This window comes from Mandrillus leucophaeus, unplaced genomic scaffold (genome assembly GCF_000951045.1).
Source record: "Mandrillus leucophaeus isolate KB7577 unplaced genomic scaffold, Mleu.le_1.0 Scaffold1823, whole genome shotgun sequence".
NCBI lineage: Eukaryota > Metazoa > Chordata > Mammalia > Primates > Cercopithecidae > Mandrillus > Mandrillus leucophaeus.
The window spans coordinates 90,893-106,055 of NW_012101836.1; the positions used below are offsets into that span (position 1 = coordinate 90,893).

Genomic DNA, 15,163 nt, shown 5'->3' on the forward strand with positions numbered 1-15,163 from the left:
CGGGGTTTCACCGTGTTAGCCAGGATGGTCTCGATCTTCTGACCTCGTGATCCGCCCGTCTTGGCCTCCCAAAGTGCTGGGACCACAGGCTTGACCCACCACGCCCGGCCGAAATAGGCTTTTTAAAGGACATTTTGTCAATATCTATAGTTACTATGCATACCTTTCAATGGAGCAATTCCAGTCCTGAGTCAATATTCTATAAAAATAATTTTACAGGTATTCAAAAATGTAAGCAAAATAAGGCCAGGTGCCGTGGCTCACACCTGTAATCCCAGCACTTTGGGAGGCCAAGCCGGGCGGATCACCTGAGATCAGGAGTTCAAGACCAGACCGGCCAACATGGTGGAAACCCATCTCTACTAAAAATACAAAAATTAGCCGCGTGTGGTGGGGTACACCTGTAGTCCCTGCTACTCAGGAGGCTGAGGTAGGAGAATCACTTGAGCCCAGGAGGCGGAGGTTGCAGTGAGCTGAGATCATGCCACTGCACTCCAGCCTGGGTGACAGAGCAAGACTCTGTCTCAACCAAAAAAAAAAAGAAAAAAAAAAAAGCATGTAAAATAATGTGCATTTCAGTGTTCATGTGTCACACAATGTAAGCTAACTTTTATGTAGCATCTATAGTGCAGCACAGTGCGGCAGGTACTTTTATCATCTTCAATTTTCAGGTGAAGAAAGTAAGGTTAATTTGATTGCCCATGGCTACTGAGCCAGAAGTAGAAAGAATGGGCTCGAAGCCCTGTCCCATTGATTCCAGAGCCCAGGCCCTCACACACTGCACATTCTGTTACAGATGCCTTCACAAATCTTGCCAAGCATGGCAGATGTGCACTGCTTTAGGATTACCTTTCTTTCTTTTTTCCTTTTTTTCCTCTTTTTTATTTAATTTAATTAATTAATTTATTTATTTATTTTGAGATGGAATTTTGCTCTTATTGCCCAGGCTGGAGTGCAGTGGCACGATCTTGGCTCACTGCAACCTCCACCTCCCAAGTTCAAGTGATTCTCCTGCCTCAGCCTCCTTAGTAGCTGGGATCACAGGCGCCCACCACCACACCTGGCTAATTTTTTATATTTTTAGTAGAGATGGGGTTTCACCATATTAACCAGGATGGTCTCGAACTCCTGACCTCAGGTGATCCACCCACCTTACAGGTATAAGCCACTGTGTCCAACCAGGATTACCTTTCTTCTCATGTATTCTTGTCATCTTAGTTCAAGTCATTCAGACGGGCAAGAGAGAGAGATGCTGGAGTGAGGGGGAAGATACTGAGCATAGAGTTAGGAGAACTAGATTCAAGTATAGAATTATTTAAATCACCATATTTTGAGGCGGGGGTGGCAGGGTAATACATAATGCTGGCAAAGTTGTAGCAAAATACATAAGCTGTAATACATAATGCTGGCAAGGTTGTAGCAAAATTGGTACATTCATATGAAGGTAGTGTCAATTGGTTCAACCAGTTGGAGACATTTTTGGCAATATTTCAAGAGACTAAAATGTTCATAGTCTTTAATCAGTAATCCCACTCTTAGGAAATTATGTAAAGGAAACAATGCAAAAGAATAAGTTAGGTGCACAAAGGTTTTCATTACAATGCTGTTTGCGATAGCAAAACAATTAAAATAACACAAATGTCTAATATGGGGGAATGATTAAGCAACGATTAAGAGTTTGTGTTTGACAAGAACCACAGCTGTTCACCTTTTTTCTCAGAATCCTTTGGCTCATCAAGCCCTGATCCTCACGCAGCCCCAGGTGCTTGTGTTAAATAAAACAACAACAGTCGTGAAGGCACATTTTAGCTCTGCAGAATCAGAATGGAGTCAGCCCAATGTTTTCTTCACATGTAAAAAACTGAGAACAGCTCCACCTGCCCTCTTTTAGCTCTGCATAAGTCTCTGGTCTTTAGCACATTTGCTGTTTACCGTTGCAACTCCCTCACAGTTTTCTCATCATTTCCAAAATGTTTTCTTCCCTGAAGTTGTGCCTAAGCTTCTGGCGTTCAGGATGCCCGCCAGGAGAGGCTCTGGGGCCTGGTTGCCTCCAGCGTCAGCATGACAGAGGCCAAATCGCCACTTTACGAACTGCAGAGCCTCACCAAGAGATGACCTATAATTATAAGAAATACAACAAATAGTGATTATTTTTATTGATGTCAAACTGCATTTTTACAATGAGCTGTGTTCCAAGTGAGAATGCCTTCTTCCCTGGCCAATGCCCAGCTACAACCTGCTTACCAACTCCATGCATAGAACATAATCAGTTCTTGCAGGTTTGTCCGAAGTGTCCTAGAGAAGCTGTTTGGAAACAATGTCCACTGCAGGGGGCTGCCAGTTTTGAGGATGACGTGAGGTGGAACAATGACCATCATTAGTGAACAATAATGGAATCAGAACAATACACCAAATGCTTTAGGAAGTTAAAATGTTCCCTGCCTAATGGCCACATGTGCCATATAATTATTTTCTTTGTGTACTTATTGCAATTTTGAAATTGTCTTTCATTATAAATTGTGTTTACAATATAGGTGACCCCCTTTTGCTACATATTCTAATACTGCCAGGTCGTGATGTTTCTCAATACGGTAGATGTCTTTTTCTTGGCTATATTTATTTATTTAGCTCCTTACTTCTATCTTTTTTTTTAAAGCTGCTTTCTTTTCTATAAAACCTCTTTCAGAAGGTAGCTGAGAGTAGAAAGGAGGTGTGCTTTGTTAGTCCCAAATTGTAGTCGTCCACCCACTACTAGCAAGCTGTGTGACTGCGGACAAGTCAGTTCATCTCTCTCTAATGCCCCAAGTTACTCATTCTGTAAAAATGGGTGAGATTTACAGAGGATAAGAGCAGTAGATTCCAGGGTCAGACTGCCTAGCTCATTCCCATGCTGGCTCCACCTCTGCGACCTTGGGCAAACTGCTTCTCCCTGTGCCTCAGGTGAGCAACCATCGCAGTTTGCCTGGGATTGAGGAATTTCCCAGGATACAGGACTTTCAGTTGGAAAACCAGGCAAATCCTGGGAAAATCAGGCTGAGTTGGACACCCTCTCTGTGCCTTGATTTTCTCATCTGTAAAAGAGGGATTCTAATAAGTTGATCCATGTGAAAAGCACTTAGAACTGCAGTCTAGCATTTTGGTGTTCTTTATATGAAGGAAACTTTTTTTTTTTTTTTTTTTTTGAGACAGAGTCTTGCTGTATCACCCAGCCCGGAGTGCAGTGGCGCGATCTCGGCTCACTGCAACCTCCGCCTCCTGGGTTCAAGCAATTCTCTCACCTCAGCCTCCTGAGTAGCTGGGATTATAGGTGTGTGCCACAATGCCCAGCTAATTTTTTTGTATTTTTAGTAGAGACACAAGGTTTCACCATGTTGACCAGGCTGGTCTCAAACTCCTGACCTCAAGTGATCCACCCACCTCGGCCTCCCAAAGTGCTGGGATTACAGGCATGAGCCACCACACCTGGCCAGGAAACACATTTTAAGTACTGGCAAAGAGTAAGCGCTCAATCTGTGCCACCTTCTATTCTCAGGATTGTCTCCTCCAAGGCATCTTCTGTCTCTCTCTTCCATCCCACTCTGATACTATTTCACCATCCTCTTTCTCCTCTCTTCTATTTAATAGCTTAAAGACTTAAATGTGAGCATAGTTTGTAATAAGCCCGACATGCTGTGAAATCTTTTGTTTCACTTACCACTACAGACAATACCAATGATGCCTTCGAAATGTTTTTAAGCAATTTAATATAGCTCTCATTGGAATGTCACAATTTTCAAAGTTATAGTTCAATCTCCCTTTAGTGTAATGCAATAAAAAGGTTACTCTAATGTCATTTCCTTCGTATAAATAACATCAAAATGCTTCAACCCAGAAGCTGAAGAAGAGCGAAAGAAGGTGAGGCGAAGCAGGTAAGAAATCGGTCCATGATGACATGCAAGGGCAGCACTGCCTGGGCCGGTTTCCCTCTCTGTCTTTGACAAGACATTTCTGGGTGAGATATTTTTGCTTTCCATGCAGTGGGAACCAAGCCTCACCAACGGGATCCTGGAAGGTGGGGGGATAGCTGTTGAAGAGATGGCTGGGAACAAATGAATGCAGAGAAAATCTCCATAAACAAGGCCCCCTTTGAGAGGAAAACAGGACTCAACATATGCCAGATGGAAGTGGGACCTCCCAGGGAATGGAACTTGGAACAGCCCTCTCTGTTCTTTTTCTTTTCCCAATCTATGATTCCTAATAACTAAATAGGCCATATTTTTGGAGGAGATCAAGAGAATGAGTGAAAGAAAGGACAGGCATTTTCTCTGATGATCAGTCCCTTTTTCAGTTGGCAGAGAGCAAAAAATCCCTCCTCAATATTTTTGTGGGGTGTGGCGGGGGGGGCAGAAATTAAATCAGCCTATCTTTGTTTACAATTCTCTGTGTGGGGTACACACCACCATACCCCAAAAGCCAGGCCTGCATGAGGGAGGAAGGAAGGAAGGAAGGAAGGAAGGAAGGAAGGAAGGAAGGAAGGAGAGAGAGAGAGAGAGAGAAAGAAAGAAAGAAGGAAGAAAGGAAAGAAAGAAAGAAAGAAAGAAAGAAAGAAAGAAAGAAAGAAAGAAAGAAAGAAAGAAAGAAAAAAGGAAGGAAGGAAGGAAGAAGGAAAGGAAGAAAGAAAGAAAAGGAAAAGAAAAGAAAGAGAGAAAGCAAGCTAGCTTAGAATCGGCTCCACAGTGTGAGAGATTGTCAACAACAGCATTTTCTATTTGCACTGTTGGTGGTCTCTTCATTTGTCAGAAAAGGGAAATTTTACACCTGTTAGATTATAGTCTTGCAGCTATTTATTAGGTAGAACGTACAGTGACAGATAACGCCAACTCTCTATTATCCATGAAAAGAAATACGTAAAAATCACTCCTATGTCTAAATTTCACTTGAACCGTGGGTTTCAATCGCCTTTCTTTCCAGCCTTTCTGGGATTCTCTAAGCAAAATACATTGCTTTTAATTTCTTTTTAGTCCTTTGCAAGCCTTAAACCGTAGGAGTAATGAACAATGAAATGGCCCCAACAGCAGTAATGGGAGAATTGAGGGAAAAGAATAGGGCCAGGATAAATAAGGGATGGGGGCAGGATAAATAAGGGATGGGGGCAGCGCTCACCTCATGAGGATGAAACATCAAGTGCCATTTGCCCAAATAAAAGTACCTACTACACTCCCACAGCCACAGTGCAATTTTCTGGTTCGGGAAAGATGTTCCTGGGTACCAGGAGCTGTACTAAGACCTGCAAAACCTAAAGTGGGGGCAAAGAATGTGATGTTGATTAGAGGCATGCAACACAAAATTTCATGCGATTGTGAGAAATCTACAATTTCCTACTCAAAAACAAATCCGTTTGAGATTTCATTTAATCTCCAAAGAAAAACAGCTAAGGCTCACTTTCTGTGCATTAGCATCTGAGTAGATGTATTTGCTCTCCTCCTCCCACTCCTTCTGCCTCCACTCTCGGCCTGCACCTGCTACCACGGTCATTTTTGAGGGGCGATCGAGTCTGTGCGTCCTGGGGACCCCTCGGTCCCGAGCCCCACGCAGAGCCCGGCGCCTCTCCTCCCAGGCCCTCCCGGCCCGCGCCCTCTCGCGGGCGCCCATAAGTCCAGCGTCCTCATTCACCCGCGCCATTGGGGCCACCGGGGGTCGGGTCTTGGCTTTGCTCGCCGAGACCCAGGAGGCGATTTGACAAGGGGCGTCGGGGCCGCAGCCGCAACGTCCCTAAGTAGCGCGGCCCCAGCAGGGCGCCCGGAGCTCCCCTGCCCCTGGGCTCCTGCACCTCCTTCCAGACGGGGAAACCGAGGCCGCCTCGGGCAAGCCGTGCCCTGAGGAGCGCCCTGCCCGGGGTGCCCGGTTAGAAGAGGAGGTGACGCCGTCGGTGCCGGACAGGCCCGGCCTCAGCGGCCCCACGAGGCCCCTATAGGCCGTGAGTGCTCCAGTTCTCCGCCACCGTCGCTGTCCCAGTCTCAGTCTGGGAACCGTCCCCCTTCCCTCAGAGATGCTGGGTGTCTCAAAAGAGATCCCGGGTGGGCTGGAAAGTCGGGAGCAGAGTGGAGGTCGTTGGGAGGAGGATAGAACTGGCCCAGGTTTGGAGGAGTCGCCTGTCAGAGCGTTGAATGTAAGCCCTTTTGCGCAGTTATTTTTATTCCGGGGCCTTTCTTGCTAGTCCTCGTCCTCGTCCTCCTCCTCTATTTTTTACCCCTTCTGTTCAGCTGTTTGTGTTTTCTGATCGGGGAAGTGATTTGCGGCAGGAAATTAGATATCTTTATTCCAGAAACACTGTGGTTCTAATGGTGTCTATTCCAGAGCCGGCTCCATCTTAGTAGCTCGCTCTTTCTTTCTTTCTTTCTTTCTTTCTTTCTTTCTTTCTTTCTTTCTTTCTTTTCTTTTCTTTCCTTCCTTCCTTCTTCTTTCCTTCCTTCCTTCCCCTCTCTCTCTCTCTTTCTTTCTTTCTTTCTTTCTTTCTTTCTTTCTTTCTTTCTTTCTTTCTTTCTTTCCACTTGCAGGTTATTTTGCGATGAAGGGAACAGAGCGCAGTGCAGCCCGGCATCTTTCCTCCTCCCTTCCACACAATACAACTCTTAATTAAACACAGGGACACCCACACCTCCCTTCCCACAGGACCCCTTCCATCTGCTCCTCCCGCTCTGAAATATCAGCCTTGTATGGGCAGGGAAAGCCTCGTGTTGAACTTCCCAATTAGCAAGACATATCGCAAAATGAGGGACTCTGGGAGCTGTTGTCACTACTATTTTTGATCCTTCCTTTCTAGGCCCTACCTAGTAAGTGTTTTGGTGGCCTTGGTATAACTTTAAAATCCTGCAAGTCTTTAGAAGCACGATTTCTGTTTTTCTGATTGATGAGTTCAGATTAACACACACGGTGCAAAAGAAGTAAGTTATGGATCGATTTGAACTGGGAATTTTTTACATTTGTAAAAGCTTCGTCTTTAACTTTTTTTAAACCAGAGGTTGTAAGGGCTTCAAGGAAATTCAATTATTTCCAGGTTGAACAAGTGAAAGAGGGTTGGACAAGAACCCTGCATTTCTCTTTTCTCAATTTCTGGCCAGACCAAGAGGGAGTAGATAATGTATGGGTAGCGGAAGTAGTGGAAGCTGGGATTTGAGGATTTCCAGATTTAAATGTTGCAGGAGAAGTGAAAGGAGGGGGAGAGGAGGATACCTGGGGGGAGCTGGAGCAGGGTGGTGACCCAGGAGGCCATCAAGTCAGAAGATGGAGAAATCCCAGAGAGAGGAGGTAGGGAATCATCTAGTCAAAAAGTGGAGAATCCTAGCTTCAGAAGATGGGAGCCCCAAAATCTGAGCTCAGGGAACTTAGAATCACAGAGTGGGGTATTCTCAAATCAGAAGATGGGAGGGGACCTTGAGTGATATGAAGGTACCACAGAGGCCGATGTCAAATCAGAGAAATCTCAGAGTAGCTGCCTTCGGACGATACTCCGCCACCACCACCACCACTACCACCACCACCGGGGACTGAGGAATCTGAGGGCGCAGGCCGCCAGGCCTCCATGAACACCCCAGAGACTGCGGATTCAGACTTCCCGGCTGGTGTCGCATCCTCGGCACGCTTGCCTTGGCCCCACCCCCAATTATTTCACTTCTCAGTCCAGCGTTTCCCGAGGTTCGCCGGCAAGAATCCACCCAGCAATTATCTCCCTTCTCGCGCGCATGGGGGGACATTAACCACGAACGCGCTGGAGAAGAAAGGTACAGATGGGTCTTTTATTGAACACTTGGAAATGTTTCCAAGGCTTTTGTTTTTTCCCCCATTCATTCCTGCCGGATCACTGGGATCTGCCAACTTCAGTCCCCAGAGGTTGCAGCAGGAGAGCCCGGCCCACTCGGAGCCCCCGCTAGGGGGCGCGCTCTGGCCGTGGCTCTGAGCCGAGCCCGAAAAGGGGGCTGGGGTGGGGAGGCTAGGGGTGCGGACGCCGACAGCCCAGCTCGGGTCCGCGCGGCCTGGGAACTGACACAAGCGTTGGGTCGCCCGCTGCATCTTACTCTAACTCCAATCTGTGCCCACCCGCCCCCAACCTCCACCCCGTCCAGGGTCGCCCGGAGCAGCAGCTACTGAGTCAACGCTGCACCGGGGACGCCTCGACCCTGGCCGTAGGCGGGGTCCTGCAGTCCGGCGGAGGAGAGGAGAAAGCAGATGGTGGTGATTACAGGGCACAGTAAAGTTTCCCTGTCTCTCGGGTCTGGAAACCTGGAGGGATAGGTGCGGCGGCAGAAGATGGGGAGCTCCCGCCGAGGAACTCCGTGAGAGCTCAGAGCCCAACCACCTGCTTCTCGCCCGTGGGAGGGGACACACGCCCCCTCTTCTGAGAGCAGACAGGAGGCTGCGACCATCTCGTCCAGCTTTGTGCTTGGAGCAAAGCTTGAAAAAGCCTCGGCTGCCGCCTGGATGGCTGATGGTGGTGGCGGTGAGGGGTTCTCTTTCCTCTCTAATTCTTTCTCCCCCACCCCCTCCCCCGGCTACTGACGGGCAACAGAAAGTGAGGAAGTTTGTAAATAAGGGGAGTTGTCCTAACATAGCCATCACACTCACGCATCCATACCTTGAGGGCTCGGCCGTGGTCCTCGGGAGGCTTCAAAAAGCTGCTTCCCAACAAACCTCTCCCAGCCAAGCCCTAACTGTGGAACCCAAGGCTTAGGCGGAGGACACGGCGAAGAGGGAAGGATTAGTAAACGCGACAGAGTCTTCCCAGGAAATCCAAGTTCTATCAGTCCCTTTGGACCTTTCCACGGGCTGTTTCTTTGAAAATACATCAACAAATATACACCGTCCACAGACATATCCCAACAGCCGTGGGGAGAACTGAGGCAGGGTAGGAAGTGGAGAGCACGCAGGAGGCCGAGAAGGCGAGGGAGAAGTTCTAGGCAAGCGGATTATGTTACATTTCCTCCTATTACCAGACTTCCAGGAGGAGACACCTTGATTTGTGCATAAAATGCATACCCTAAAGTGGATAAGACTCTGAAAGCAGCGTTTGAGGAGGTTAACCTTGACTGGTTGAAGTTAAGGGGGGTTGGGGGGAAGCAAATATTTCTGTTTGTGCCCTCCGGCTCTTCCCAGCACCGGCTGTCAATCCCGATGCTTGTTATCCTCACAAGGCTTCAGTTTGTTTGCCTGATCTCAGCAAGGTTTTCTTCCACAAGTAGAACTATAATTGCTATAATTCTACTGTATCATTTGGATCATTGCAGTATTGTTGTTTTCTCTCTCTCTTTCTCTCCTCCTAACACTGCAATAACGCGCTCCAGTGTTAAATTAGCAGGTTGCGGAAGACCATAAATGAATGAAAGTTTGTTTAAAAAAAAAAAAGAAATTAAATAAATAAAACGGCAAAATGACTTGGCAAAGGGGATATCACATCACAGAGAATCCTTGCGTGTAATCAGGTCTTATTGTCTTCTCTTCCAATGGCTTCCAAATTGGTTGCTAGATTCCAATGAAGTTTATTTCTATTGTTTAAATATATGTTTTGAAGAGGCTGACCGTAATTTAAGGGGACCTGAGCTGTCCGGTGCAACTGGAAGCCCATCACAGCTTGATTTATCTATGTATATATTGCACAATAAATTAAAACATCTCAAGTGAAAAGTATGTGAGGTTAACTCTCTTCCAAACATTTTTTTTCTTCTGGATAATGACATCTAACTGCCACCCCCCTTATTCCACATTTCTTGCAAATATAATTTTAAAACTACAATGTAGAATTAGCTCTCAGAAAAGAAAGGGGTTTCTTCTTCCACTCTCCTCTTCAAGGCAAATTATTATTTCCAGTTCTGGGAACAAGCCCCATTTTTCACCATAAACAACAGTTCTAAACACATGTGACCATCACTTCCAGCCATTATTGTCATTTTTATTTAGTGATTGATTTTAAAAGCAGATGAACTGCAAACCATCATTTTCCAAGCAGTCCAGGAAAAGCAAACCAACAGCTACAGACCCCAAAGATTAGAGGAGCCTGGACTTGTGAATAACAAAGTACAAACAAGAATGATATTATCACTAAAATGAAATTACTTTTGATTAGTGAGTAAAAGTGAGGCAAAAAGGAAGTGAAGTGTCATTTTCCTGGCAAAGTAAAATTAAATTGGGCTAAACTGTAAGTTCTTTCATACATAATCCTATAGCCCAATTCTTAAAAGTCTGCCCACTCAACACATCAGTTACACTCTTCCTAGATATTAGAGACATCATTTTATTTTTCTAAAATGATATACAGAATAACATATTTTATATATATATATAACCCATATCCTAATGAGACATTGTGAAGACCACCACATAGTCTTATGTCTCCCCACCCAGCACCTTAGAAAAGTTTTCTGTAATTTTTAAAATTTAATCTCTTAGAAATAGCAAAAGTTAATTGTAGATTTTTGAAGTTGGGTATTGAATTGTGACAAAGGCGGTCTCAGGGCTACTGTGTGTAGAGTGAGCTAGGTCAGGCCCTTCTCCCCGAGGTGGACGTGTTTCCCAATAGCATACTCACTTGGGAAGATTGATTAGAAAATAACAAAAATAAATAAAAGAACAAATAAAACTAGTGTTTTCTCACAGGTCTCCCCTGAAAACACTTTATATCCCATTAATAGAATTAGATCTAATTCCAGGGATCATTAAGTCAGAATCAGAAATTCTTTGTTAACCTCCCCTTTTACAGTGGATGATTAAAATTAGAATACACCCCAGCAGAAAGTCCGACTTCTTTTAAAAGAAGAACAGCTGCACAAGGGGAAGGAGGGGGATGGAGGCGAAGAAGTCTTCCACCCAGAGAGTTGAAACTCCGTTGGGCTCTCAGAAATGATTTGTGCATTTGTCTTTTTGTTTAACATGATCTTTCTTGGACTCATTTTCAGCCCACTCCCTGCGTGTGCGGAGCCGACTCTGAAGTCACAGAGCCACCCGGCAGCCGGGTCTTGTAGATTTCCAACGCGGGGCCCGCCGGGGAGGGAAAAGTGCCTCTGTCTCCCCCAGCCACCAAGCCGCAGGGACGCCCGCGAGGGTCCGCGGCTGGAGGCTAGGAGGAAACCGAAGCTTCTTTACTCCTCTAGGCTGCGATGAGACCCGCGCGCCGGGAATGCACCTTCCGGGCCGGGGGAGGGAGGGTGGGAGGAAATCAGAGCTCAAAATATTAGTTTAAAGCTGAACCGGACGGTGTAAAAACGCCGAACTCTTGGTGGGGATGGAAAAGGAAGAATGCGGGAAAGGCAAGGAAAGGTCCCAGGTGACTTGGAATCGCAGAGAGGGCTTAAAGGAAAATCAAATGTCAGCGATGGCTCGGGTTCTCCTCCGCTCCGCACCACAGCCCGCCCCATCTTCCAAGTGTAGGAAAAACGGACGAGAATTAAGCTAAAAGTCAAAGAGAGAGACAGAGAGGGACGGAGAAATTCTTTTTGTCCTGTCTTGAATAGTAGTAGTAGTATCAGTATTAGTATTCGCATTATTCATGTGCCTGTTCCCAACCCTTCATCCCCTCCCCCCAGTTTTGTCTTGAAGGCTCCTGCCAAGGCAGCCCGATCTGTCTGCTACCCACCCACCAGCATCCAAGAGTTATGCAGATGTTTATGGCTGAAAAAAAAAAAAAAATCCCAGTTATGCATCCTTGTATTTTTAAATACTGACTGTAAGTGATTCAAGTATAATCCTTTGTAAAATGCTTTTCTCTTTGACACATTGGAGGGGGTTGAGAGAGGAAAACCCGGCGTGGATTCCCCCTCCCTGGCCCCTCTCTCACCCACCACCCTCGCCCCAACTCTGCCAGCGTCGGGGCCCCTGGAAATCCCTAGGAACCTGCACCCAGGAAGGGAAGGCGTCCGTGCTGGCCCCTGGCCCAGGCTCGACCCAACTTCAGTCGGAGTTGGATTTTGGTTCTCGGCGCTGGAAACTGTTTGGGAAGAAGGGTGCTATGCCTAAGTTTCACTCTCTCACCTTTTCTCAAGGGAGCCAGGTCATGAGAATTCAGAATTTTAGACGCTTAGATTTGGCTGCAGCAGAATTTGGGTTCCTTCCACCCTGGAGAGGTCAGGCATCCCCGAGGGTTCTGCTCCCTAGGTGCGATTGGAAGGTGAACAGCCTCAGGGTGACTGCCTAACAGATATGAATTTGTGGCGGGAAGAGGGAAGAGAGTCCAGGGAGAAAGAGGAGGCCCCCAGACTCGTCCCCAGTCGCCCCTCCTCGCTGCTGATACTCGCCTGTCCCTTCCTACCCAGTAAATGCTCTAGGGAAGGCCGCACGCCTCTGGCAGAGCTTTGTCTGTAAGGAGGCTTTTTCCCATTGCAGAGTTTAAAACCGAGAGGAGAACGGCTGGGGGACGCTACAAACAAGAGAGCCACAGTCGGGCTCAGGGTGAAGACAGACAGCGCAATGCCTTGGGCCACAAGAGAAAAGCGACCTCCCAGACGGCAGATGTTTGCTTGGGGCGGTCACCCTGGCCCCTCGACGCCCCTCCGGCCTAGAGAGGACCGCAACTGAACGCCAGTGAGGTCAAGACGGTGTCCTGGGAGCCCAATATCGCCTTTGAAAAGTGCCAAGTGAGTCTGAACGTGAGCCTCAAGGCCTCGCCTCCAGGGAACGAGGTCCTCGGGTTAGTGGAAGGGGCGCACGCCGCCCGGATGGCATTCACAGGCCTGACATCCCAATAAGCTAGAACTTCGGCCGACACTAAAGGGTCAAAGAAGGAGTTGCAGGAAGAGGATGGCGGACTTAGAAAATTGGTAATTTAAAAAAAGAAAGAAAAGAAAGAAAGAAAGAAAGCGAAAAGGAAGAAAGAAGAAAGAAAGAAAATAAAATAAAAGAAAAGAAAAGAAAAGAAAAGAAAGAAAAGGAAAATTGGCTCTGGTGCGTGCCCGCTGTCCCCATCCCCGCCTGCCCCTCTGGAATCCAGTCCGGGCTTTGCGCCGCGCCCACAGGCCGATGCTGCCCGGCCTCTGGCGAGAGCCAATCAGAGGGCGCCTCTCAGCACGTGGAGGAGAGAGACTCCAGAGCTCTGCGCCCGCTGCTCACTACACTTGTTACCGCTTGTCCTGAGCGCGGAGAGGGCGAGCTCGGGCCGCGGGCAGGGCGGGAGCCGGCAGCCGGCAACCGAGGGAGGCAGAGAGGCACAAAGATCGCAATAATATCCATTATAACCCGCTATCTAACCCCACCCCCAACACACACCCATCCATCCCACCCTCCGGGAGAGGCAGCCGGCGATCTGCTCTCTGCGCCCTGGGAAAAAGCCCCAGCCATGAGCAATCAGTACCAGGAGGAGGGCTGCTCCGAGAGGCCCGAGTGCAAAAGTAAATCTCCAACTTTGCTCTCCTCCTACTGCATCGACAGCATCCTGGGCCGGAGGAGCCCGTGCAAAATGCGGTTGCTGGGAGCCGCGCAGAGCTTGCCTGCTCCGCTGACCAGCCGCGCCGACCCAGAAAAGGCAGTGCAAGGTAAGGATGCGCCCGTCAGGCACTTACTAAGGGCGTTGGGCCCTGATTTGGATGTTTAGTGTTCGGGGGCCAGTGGCCTGGAATTGTCAATTTGGAGAGGAAGGAAGGAGAGGGCATCACTCTGAGGCCTGCTGCCTCACAGAGCGTTAAATATCTAGCCAGGGGCTGTCTCTCCCTCCCTCCCTGCTTCCAGAAAAAGGCCCGTTTTCGCTTAGGGAGCCTTTAGGTTTTCGGTGTTGATCGTTAGGTTGTTTAAATGCCCCTTTTGGTGGCCTTGGGTGTGCTCTGAAGAGCGGCGACAGGTCAGAAACAGTAGATGGCCAGTGGACCCTTGTAGCAACAACTTGATGAAGACAAGAAGCCCAAAAGCTGGTGAATCGGGGTCTCCAGGCTGAGCGAGCCTTGGCCTTTCCTCTTTGGAAGATTTCTGTATATGCGGTGTTTTGGTTTTATTTTTTTAATTGTAGATTACTTGTGACCTTTTAAACCAAAGCTTTGCAGAAAACATCTTCCTGGGATTCTCCAAATGCTCCTTAATGTATTTAAAATGTATGAAATGTGTGACCTCTGGGTGCTAATTTTTTTCTCTGTTATTTTATTTTTTAAAATAGAGTTGAGCTGTTTAAAATATTTTATTTTTTTCTGAAATTAAAAATTCCAGAACAAGTATCCTTTTGCCCCGAGCCTGTTACCCTCAAGTTTCGCCTCCAGCTTGCTGCAGAGGTGTCGCAGGGAAAGGAAAGAACTGTTGATTTCTTTTAAAATTCAAAAACAGCCGTCCAGCCACAACGCAGTTTGGACGGCAGGAGCAGACGGTTGAGAAGCGGGCATTTAAATAAAATTGACTTTTTTGCTTTCTTTTTTTAGCTTACAGTGGCACCTATGCCAGGCGCTTCCTCAAAAGGAAGGAGCGGCCTGTGCCTGCTGCACTCCCACTCCCTCTCTGCCCCAGGCCTCTCCCAGAACATTTTTGCCAGGATGATTTTTCTTTGCCTTTTTGTGCAAGAAGCCCCCCAGCCCTCTCCCGCTGTGGGCTGCTGGGGCGCGGCCTGCACTTGGGGCCACAGGGTCGCTGTCCCCCACCCCGCCCCGCAGCGGTCGCCCTCAGGGCTGCAACCCTCTTGCCAGCCCTTGCCCTCATGGTGGAGCAGCGGGCAGAGGTCGTGCGCAAAGTTTTCAGGATGATGGTGATTTTTTTTTTAAGTTGTAGAATGTTTTCGGATTTTCCTCTGCCCTGAAGTGGGAAGGGAAATAAAAGTGAGACAGTAGGAAAGGGGAAAGAGAAAGGAATAAAGAAGAAAGGAGAGAGGGGAGAGAAAGCCTGCGAAAAGAGAAAGAAAAGGGGAGAGAAGGAGAGATGAGGAAAAGAAGGGAGGGGGAGAAAGAAAAAGAAAAAAGAGAAGGAGAGAAAAGGAAGGAAGAGATGGGCAAGAGGAATAGATAAGGGAAGGAAGATAGGAAATAAAAGAGGGAGAGTGAGAGAGGAAAAGGAAAGAAGAGAGAGGGAAGGGGAAAAAAGAAGGAACCCAGAGAAAGGGAGAGGGAGAGAAAGAAAGAAAAAGAAAGAGCAAGAAAAATGGAGAAAGATGCCAAGGCGTCGAAGTCTGGTGGTGCGCGGTCCCCGCACGCCTGGGCCTAGGCACTGGGGGAGCAACTGCGGGCGGGCCCCG

General features: G+C 47.7%; 1 protein-coding gene across 1 annotated transcript in view; it reads left to right on the top strand.

The window, feature by feature from the left end:
• Nucleotides 1-13,092: 13,092 nt before the first annotated feature.
• Nucleotides 13,093-15,163, top strand: part of ARX (aristaless related homeobox) — a 12,411-nt gene continuing 10,340 nt past the window's right edge. The window contains exons 1-2 of the mRNA XM_011977700.1: nt 13,093-13,493; nt 14,361-14,680. Of these exons, the coding sequence (XP_011833090.1) occupies nt 13,298-13,493; nt 14,361-14,680 (516 nt within the window). The 5' untranslated portion in view covers nt 13,093-13,297. The remainder of the gene's footprint in view (nt 13,494-14,360; nt 14,681-15,163) is intronic.